The sequence below is a fragment of the Ipomoea nil genome, unplaced genomic scaffold (genome assembly GCF_001879475.1).
Source record: "Ipomoea nil cultivar Tokyo-kokei standard unplaced genomic scaffold, Asagao_1.1 scaffold3197, whole genome shotgun sequence".
Taxonomy (NCBI): domain Eukaryota; kingdom Viridiplantae; phylum Streptophyta; class Magnoliopsida; order Solanales; family Convolvulaceae; genus Ipomoea; species Ipomoea nil.
Window position 1 is genome coordinate 190,202 of NW_017619625.1, and position 9,316 is coordinate 199,517.

Sequence of the window (9,316 nt, forward strand, 5' to 3'; positions counted from 1 at the left end):
CAATGCGTTGTTCCTGAACCCACCAACTGCATGTGCGACACGTGTCAGCCATACCGAGAGCCTGACATGTGTCCCCTTCTTACCGCTATAAATACCACGTTCAATGCTAATGGGGCGAATTTTGGTCTCTTTCACTTACTACATGTCTACATTATAGCTTAGGACTCTCTGACCTTGTGTTATTACCCAAGCTCAGGACTAAGTATTTACCACATCAACTATTTTGTTGATTTAATTAAAAAAAATATTTTTTATAAAGTTTTATTTATTAAAAGGAAAATTATATTAACATGTATAACAAGTTATCGTGTCTTACTATGTCATGTAGACCCGTAATATGTTAACTAAACAAGTCAATCGTGTCAACTTTTAAAAAAAATTGTATTTTGGTTCAAGTTTAAAATTCTAACGTATTAACTTCAATAAGTCTTGTCTGTGTTAAGCTTTATTATGTTCATATCGTTATCGTGTCAACTCATTAACAAATCTCTATATACAAATTGTAAGTCTATCAATCTTCAAAACATAAATATTAAATTTTTTGTATAAAAACATAAATTAATTAAATATAAGTAGATGCTAGCAAGTAGTTTGTAGTTTAATGACACTTATTTGATTGGGAGGTCATAGGTTTGAGCTTAGTGAAGGGGTTGACTCTTTGTGTTCAGTAGATAGTACTAAAAAAAAAAATTTAAATATAGATAGTTATGTTAAAGCAAAATTTATCCTAATAAACAAATGTTTAGTGAAACAAACGGAAAGTACAAAAGTTCCCTTTCCGTTCCTTAGTATATTAAGGAGGAGGATGATATTATATTAGACTTAGCCTCCATGGCCCCAAATCTCATTCCTTGCTACAACACCTCAAATCAATTATCAATGGTCAATCCCATCACTGCCACGATTGCAGAGGCGGTAACCGCCTCTTCCGCCGTGAAACGCCGCAAGAATCACCACCGGGATCTGATTCCTGGGCTTCCGGACCACATAGCTCAAACATGCCTCTCTTCCGTTCATCCTTCTCTTCTCTATTCCGTCTGCCATTCATGGCGTCGCCTTATCTACTCTCCTTCCTTTCCTCCTTTCCTCTCCATCTACGCCGTCTTCTCCTCTTCCGATTCCCTCGCTTTCGCCTCCTTTGACCCCATCTCCTCCGCCTGGAAATTCCTCCCCCTTCCCCCGCCTACCGCCGCTCTCCTCCTCCGCCACCCTTCTTTCATCTCCCGCCGTCTCCCAGTCCAGTCCGTCGCCGTCGCCGGAAACCTCGTCCTCCTCGCAGCCACCGCAGACAAGTTCCTCCCCGCCCTATCTCGCCCCTTGATTTTTAATCCACCCACCGGGAAATGGACGTGTGGCCCCCAGTTAAGCACCCCTCGCCGCTGGTGCGCCGCCGGCGCGTCAGGACGCGCTGTCTACGTGGCGAGTGGTATCGGCTCTCACTACAACCACAAAGTTGCTCGGTCGGTTGAGAAGTGGGACCTGAAAAGTAACGACCCCCACTATTTTCGGAGGAAGCCGGTGGAATCAGGGTGGAGGTGGGAGAAAATGGGCGGCCTCCGGGATGGGAAATTCAGTAGAGATGCGATTGATGCGGTGGGGTGGAGAGGGAAGCTGTGTATGGTGAATGTCACCGGCGACGCCGCCAAGGAAGGGATAATCTACGACGTCGGAAGCGATGCTTGGGAGGAGATGCCGGCCGGAATGCTGATGGGGTGGAGGGGCCCGGCGGCGGCGTTGGATGAGGAAACCATTTACATGGTGGATGAATCCAAAGGCGCGCTCAGGAGATACGAGCCGGAAAGGGATCTGTGGGTGGAAGTAACGGAAAATCAGATGCTTAAAGGTGCTCAGCACATCACCGCCGGAGGTGGTCGAGTTTGTGTGAGTTGCGCCGGCGGCGAGGGTATCGCGGTGGTGGACGTGGTGGCAAATCCGCCGTCTAATATGTGGGTGGTGGATACTCCGCCGGGATTTCAAGTTTTATCCGTCCATATTTTGCCCAGAACGAACCAAAACGATTTTCAGCCGTCAGATTAGTCTTCTACACTTGTCCAAAGGATCCTAGTTTTTTTTTTTTTTTTTTTTTTGGGAAATTTTTATTTATTTTTCCAAATAGAAATTTTAATCCATTTTTATTATTGGTGCACTTTAATTTATTTAAATTCCGCAGTCGGCAAAATTATATTATTAAATTTTGTGACCAATACCATATTTCTTTATTATATATCACAAACTTCATATTCTTCCCATTTGAATTGTTTGGTTCAATTTCACCATTTAATGTGAAGTGATGTTTGGGCTACAAGGAGATAAGAGTCACAGGTCATGTGTGAGTGTTGTAGAGCTAGAGTATTCTGCTAAAAAGTTACACAACTTGCAAATTCAATTAAATTTAATGCTACTTTTTGAATTAATTTTTCATTCTTTATTGAGATCATTTTGACATTACAAATACAATATTTAAAATCTATATAGTATTTTAATGACAACGGTTGAAAACTTAGGAATTGTTTAATATACCATTTTTAGAAATAATCTTTTTTTTTTTGTTAGAAAACAATGAAAGATTTATGTGAAAAACAAATGCATAATTAGGTCATAAATGATGTTAGATCAAATCATGTATAACTCCTCTCAAACTTACAGGGCGTTGGTTCACTACGGTAGTTGAATTGGAATTTAATGGATGCCTCAATTACGTTATTTGGTTGGAGGGAAATTGCAATTCTACGGAATTGTAATTCAATGAATTTGAGAAAGGAAAAATAGATGAAATAATATTACTACCCTTGGTTGTTATTACTATTATTATTACACAAGGGTATTTTAGTCTTTATACCACTTCTTTCTTTCTCAATTCTAATAATTCTATTTCTCCCTATCAAACAACGTAATTTGAATTCCTACTTTATTCCCACCTTATTCTTTTCCCACCGAATTACAATTCATTTCCACCTTAATTCCTTCATTCCAACCAAACGACATGTTTAATGTTGGTTTTTTGACAAATGGGAAGGAGGGGTTTTTAAGGAGATTTTTCTCCTATAAGGGGTTATTTTTTGTGGGGCCCAGATTTTGGAAAAAAGGAACGCGACAGTGCGTTAAATGCACTGCCGTGCCCAAACATGATGCGATACAATACACGCACCATGTTGGGCGCGTAAGAAGCGTGTTTTTTATTTTTATTTTTATTTTATTCTCTCAGAATTTTTTTTCCCTTTTCTTTTACTCTTCCATTTTTTCTCTCACCCTCCTCTCTCTCCTACTTGACTTTCTAAAAAACAACAAAAAACCTCAACAAATGAGGTTGTTCTAAAGGATTCGAGATTCTCAAGCTATCTGATCAAATATCTTTCGTGAATGGTTGTTTTCTCAATCAACTTGTCAATTATTTTGTTATGCTTTAATTTCTATATATATATGATGAATCTCTTTTTAAGACTCATGTTGTATCCACAAGTTACATTCCTTAATTAGATTTCTTAACGACTCTCTAATCACTTTCTTTCCCATCAAATATTTTACTACTTTTAGTTCACAATTAGATGATCAGTATTTTTTATTCCTACTATATATGGAAATTGACACGATGCTCTCTACAATAAATAAAGAAACCTAAGTAGAGTTACCTGTCTTTATGAAAATATATATATATATATATATATATATATATATATATATATATATATAGTTGTCCAAATATTAATCTATATGCCAATTGCCAAGAGTGAAGACAAAGTATGCCTTTATGGTTGGCAATATTTTAACGGTACGTTTAAAGTTGGTATCACCAGACAGCAGCATTGAATATGAATAAGTGTTGAACAGAACATTACATTACCAGCTCACCAATCTGAATTATTGGTCACTATCACAAGCTTCAATTCCAGGGCCCCATTTGCCACTATCAATTTATTACTCCTATAATCTTTCAATTCACTCGTTTTTTCATTTAAACTAAAAAGTAGACTACTATATATGTATTGAGTAAATTATTGTGTGGACCGTGGTTCAAAATAATATTATTTTAATATTATAAAAAAATTCTTTGTGCCCGTGTTAGAATAATGAATATTTTAGGGTAAGATAATGTGTTTTATTATTTATAATAAAGTATTTTATGTGTTAGAATAATGTACTTTATATATATGTTAGAATAATGAAATTTTTGAAGTAAGGTAATGTATTTTATGAGTTAGAATAATGTATTTTATGATATAGAATAATATATAATGTATTTTATGTGTTAAAATAATAAAATATTTGAGATAAAATAATATATTTTATGAGTTAAAATAATAGCACACGGTAATGATTAACACGCAAATTATGTTGTGGAAACATGTTCACTATGCGCAGGGTGAACACATGGGTAGATCCATAATTTCTATACTGTTTTTTAAAACGTAGATTCATAATTTTGTTTTTTCATGTGTTGTTACAGATATTATGAATCTACAGTACAGAAATTATGAATGTATAGTATAGAAATTATGAATATACAGTATAGAAATTATGAATCTACATTACAGAAATTATGAATCTACAGTATAGATATAGAAATTATGAATTTACAGTATATAAATTATGAATCTACAGTATAAAATTTATGAATCTACAGTACAAAAATTATGAATCTACAGTATAAAAATTATGAATGTACAACTTAGAAATTATAGATCTATCCCGTTAACAACAAATGAAAAAAACATTATGAATCTGCGTTTTCAAAAATAAAAAAAATTATATATCTACAATATAAAAATTATAGATCTACTAGCATGCGTATAGTGAACACGTTTTCACACATAATTATTTTGATTAACATGTATACATTACTTTTCTATGCTTCTGGGTACCCAAAGCCCAATGGACCATAACATGGGAGCCCAACTCATAAAATAAATAAAAATCCAATATATTGCCCACAAAAGTGAAAATGCCACACTCCATGATTCCTACACTTCGATTCAAATACGATAAAATGGTTGATATGTAAATTATGGTAACTTAACAAATTTTTAAATGAGAAAATCGGTATCCACAAAGAGTCATATCGAATATAATTCTCATACTGTATCTACTAAGGTTTGATTAGTTAGACAATTATATGCCTTGGATGCTTTCTAGTCCTCGGTGTATGTAGGCGTTGTGTTTGTTCGCGTGAAGAGATTTAAGTTTTTGGGGGAGTGGACACATATAAACAAATTCAGGTTACGACTACAAGAGAGAAATTAAAAAGAAAGAAAATTATACCCGACTACACTGGTTGCTTCCTATGAAATCATAATAAATATTTATTTTTAATACATTATAGTTTATAATTCATTAATTTGTAATTTATATACTGCAAACTCTCCTATAGTGCCTGCTAGTTTTTAGTGAATCTATATCAATGTACACTACAATTTGCCCTATATTTTTAAGCTTCATCTAGCAGGCAGCCATTTAATTTATGTTCCCAAAAGTTTGATTTCACCTTCAACTCCGCACCAATGTTCATAACAAATTTGCTGCGTCTCCATTTTCCCTCTCCTCTCTCCCGCACCACCAGATTCATTCCCTTCTCCACATCCATCACTGGGCTCCACATCGAAGACGCCGCCGTCGACTCCGACGGTGATGGAGACGGCGGCGGAGACAGCTCGTCCCGACTCACTTCCACCTTAACCCCAACTGAGACCCTAGCCGCCGAGAAATTCCACTCCTTAATCAAAGACCACTACCGGAAAAACCCTAATAGCAGCCCTACTCCCTTAAACCCTGACCTCACTCTCCCATCTCTCTCCTCCGACTTTTCCAGAATCTGCGCCGCCGACGTCGACCCCGTCTCCGCCGCCGTCGTCCTCCGCGTCATCGAGAAATGCGGCGAAGTGCGGCACGGCATTCCTTTCCCCCAGGCTTTGGCGTTCTTCAATTGGGCAGCCGCGCGCTATTCCTTCCAAAATCCCCAGCCATACGACGAATTGGTGGATCTCGCTGGAAAGGTACGCCAGTTCGGTGTAGCTTGGCACTTGATAGATTCTATGAAATCAAATAACATCGCAGTTTCTACAGAAACTTTTTTGAATTTAATTCGCCGCTATGTCCGAGCTGGGCTTGCTTCAGAGGCCATACACACGTTTAACGTGATGGAGGACTATGGCTGTAAGCCTGATAGAAATGCTTTTTCTTCAGTAATTGGTATACTCTCTAAGAAAAGAAGGGCTGAAGAAGCTCAAACATTTTTTGATAGATTGAAAGATAAATATGAGTCTGATGTGGTGGTCTATACTAGTTTAGTTCACGGTTGGTGTCGTGCAGGGAACATTTCAGAGGCTCAAAGGGTTTTCAATGAAATGAAAGTTGCAGGGATTGAGCCCAATGTTTATACTTACAGTATTGTGATTGATGGGTTGTGTAGAACAGGGCAGATAACTCGGGCATATGATGTTTTCTCAGAGATGATTGATACTGGGTGTCAACCTAATGCTGTTACCTTTAATAACCTTATGAGAGTTCATGTGAAGGCTGGGAGAACTGAGAAGGTGTTGCAGGTGTATAATCAGATGAAGAGGCTTTCGTGCCCTCCCGATGTTATTACATACAATTATCTGATTGAAAGTCATTGCAAGGATGAGAATCGCGAGGAAGCGATCAAGGTGCTTAACGCGATGGTTAGTAAAGGATGCGAACCCAATGTTTATAGCTTCAATCCGATTTTTAGGTGCATTGGGAACTCGCGGGATGTGAATGCTGCTCATCGGTTGTATGCCAGGATGAAGGAGATAAAGTGCAAGGCGAATGCTGAGACGTACAATATAGTGATGAAGATGTTTGTTGAATCGAGGTCCACTGACATGGTGATCAAGCTTAAGAAAGAAATGGATGAGAGCGAAGTTGAGCTTAGCGTGAATACTTACAGGATTCTGATTTCCATGTATTGTGGCATGGGGCATTGGAATAATGCGTATAAGTATTTTAGAGAAATGATCGAGGAGAAGTGTCTGAGACCGGGTAAAGCAGATTATGAAATGGTTCTGCAGCAACTCAGGAAGGCAGGCCAAATGAAGAAGCATGAGGAGCTGGTTTCGAAGATGGTTGAGAAAGGCTATATTACTCGTCCCTTGTAGAAGAACAAGAACATCCCACCTCTGTTCTTCATTAATCATTATGAATGCCTTAACATTTGGCCCTGTGGGAGGGAGGTAATATATGCTGCCAGTTGTTACTTGATACCAATGATGCAATATCTAGCTTAAAGTTGGATTTTTGTGTATTAATTTGGATGGATATTAATGCCAGTTTTGTAGCATTAGCGCTGTTAACGAACCGAACATGAATGAACGAAAGTTTTTCGTGTTCATTTGTCAAGATTTTTGGAGTGTTCGTGTTCATGTTTGTTTGTTTGTTTGTTAAGCATTCATATGTTAGATTTTTGTGTATTAATTTGGATATGAATGGGAAATTTGAAATTTGGCCCAAGAAGTGTGCAGAAGATGAATTCCTGAATTTTGTTATCCAATACAACACTACAAGCTGCAGTTGTTTGGTTAATGAAGCATGAAATAACTATGGTGATGTAACAACAATTTTTTGTTTCTTAAGAAGAAAGAATACAAGAAGTGTATCCAGCTAATCCACCCAACATCTTTATTAACAAGTAATCAACATTAACGACCTTGCAAATCCAGCATCTCATCCAATCGCTTCACTCTCTCCAACCCTTCACTAATCAAGAAACGAATCCTTTGCTTGTCATTGCAACTTCTGTTCTTCTCCATCTCCTGCCTTATAATCTCACTCACCTCACCTGCACACATAATAATTAATAAAAAGGCAACCCATCCAAGTTAGTCAGATTGTCGACTATTAGACGGAGGTCAACCAAAGTTCGAACCTCGGCAGCAACAATGTGGCGCACCAGCATTTGGCCCTGTGAGCCATTTACATCCTCCTAAATGCCGAGGTGTGAGGGGTCCTTGGGTTGGGGATTCAACCTTTTTGAGAGAAAAATAATGTGTCTAATGTGCTAACTCCATTAGTTCGACCTATTATGTTTAGCACCCGGTAGCTGACAATTTAAAAGAGCTAAGTCCAACACTCAATGTCTCAAAAATGTAAACGGTATAAGAAAATAAGGCAATAAAGTTGCATTTTAGCTACTAGCTATAGCATTTGGAGTAGTGACAAACTTTTGATCCTAAAAGGTGGTATATGAGAGGGAAAATTGAGGGAAAATTGTTAGGCTTAGCATCGGTGGCTAGGAGATTGTTGGACGGAGGCAAAATTACAAGTTCGACTCTCAGCCAGAATAGCCTATCGGCTTTCTTGAACCGATCAATTATGGACAACTAGATTGATTTAACTCTTTTATAGTCTTTTGCAGGTTTCTCTCATCACTAAAAAAACAAAAAAAAGTAGATAAAAGGCTGGGTGCATCGATGTTTCTGTTCTGTACTAAATAAGCATAAAGCCTCAGGAACAGTAACCAAACTGGAACGAATATGATTTGAAGAAAGAGAGTGACCTCTAGTATGGGTAGGAGCTCTTCTGGCAATCCTGAGAGCATGCCTGTATAACTTAAGTACTCGAGCTCGAAGAAGGAAGTCCTGCAAATCTAATGGGGGACCCATCCACTCCGTTTCAAATCAATCTGCTCCTTAACATAATTCACTCAATTCATTAGTCTTTGACCTACAAATCACACACAGAATTTAGGTTAATCTTGAGACATTGATTGATTTTAACCTCAGCTTTCCCACAGCTACACACAATTCAAAGGTCTTGTATAAATGCAGAATGCAAAAATAAATCAAACCAATTTGAAGTTGGAGACGTACCGGGAGTGAAATGGTGAAGGAGATGCACTCTTCGTGTTCCTGTCTGGAAAATGGAAATGGAATTGGATAGCTGCCTGTTTTCTTCTCTCTCTCAAAATAGGGATTTCTCTCTCTCTCTCTCTGGACTGTCAACAAATTTTAGCCCAGTGGGCTATCTGAGAGAATTGGTGATTGGGCATAGCAACAAGCCAACAATACCTCCCCAATAAAATTATTACTAACATCAAATTTTCAAGTTTTACCTAAAGCGTTTTCATATCTTCAATTCTTCAAACTATTTAGATCTCTTAATTTACAGGTTATTCTTAATTGCTTTATTATTATTATTATTGGCATTTTTATGAGATTGACATATTTGTAATCATGTTGTTACATTTATTGCATTGATAAAAAAAAAAAATAGAACTACTATGGAGTGTTTGGTAAATAGCTGATTGGGTTAGTGAGTTTTGACTAATTGATAGCATTAACTGATTGTAGAAAAGTGTTTGATA

At 37.5% G+C, this 9,316-nt stretch overlaps 2 protein-coding genes and 1 long non-coding RNA gene across 3 annotated transcripts; 2 read left to right on the forward strand and 1 right to left on the reverse strand.

Annotated features, from left to right (window-relative positions):
• Positions 1-742: 742 nt before the first annotated feature.
• On the forward strand, positions 743-2,204 carry LOC109168341 (F-box/kelch-repeat protein SKIP25-like). Its single transcript, XM_019317352.1, has one exon. It carries the CDS (start codon positions 832-834, stop codon positions 2,035-2,037), a length of 1,206 nt encoding a protein of 401 aa, XP_019172897.1. The 5' UTR covers positions 743-831; the 3' UTR covers positions 2,038-2,204.
• Positions 2,205-5,381: 3,177 nt separating this feature from the next.
• Positions 5,382-7,312, forward strand: LOC109168368 (pentatricopeptide repeat-containing protein At1g20300, mitochondrial). Its single transcript, XM_019317379.1, has one exon. The coding sequence runs from the start codon at positions 5,496-5,498 to the stop codon at positions 7,110-7,112; it is 1,617 nt and encodes a 538-aa protein (XP_019172924.1). The 5' UTR covers positions 5,382-5,495; the 3' UTR covers positions 7,113-7,312.
• A 142-nt stretch (positions 7,313-7,454) lies between these two features.
• LOC109168370 lies at positions 7,455-9,010 on the reverse strand. The gene is made up of 3 exons (XR_002052079.1): positions 8,823-9,010; positions 8,510-8,676; positions 7,455-7,792 (listed from the first exon to the last, which is right to left on the reverse strand). It is a non-coding gene; the product is annotated as an uncharacterized LOC109168370 (long non-coding RNA).
• Positions 9,011-9,316: the final 306 nt, after the last annotated feature.

Excerpts from the sequence above, each read along its gene's own strand:
- LOC109168341 (XM_019317352.1), top strand. The coding sequence starts at position 832 with ATGGCCCCAAATCTCATTCCTTGCTACAACACCTCAAATCAATTATCA.
- LOC109168368 (XM_019317379.1), top strand. The coding sequence starts at position 5,496 with ATGTTCATAACAAATTTGCTGCGTCTCCATTTTCCCTCTCCTCTCTCC.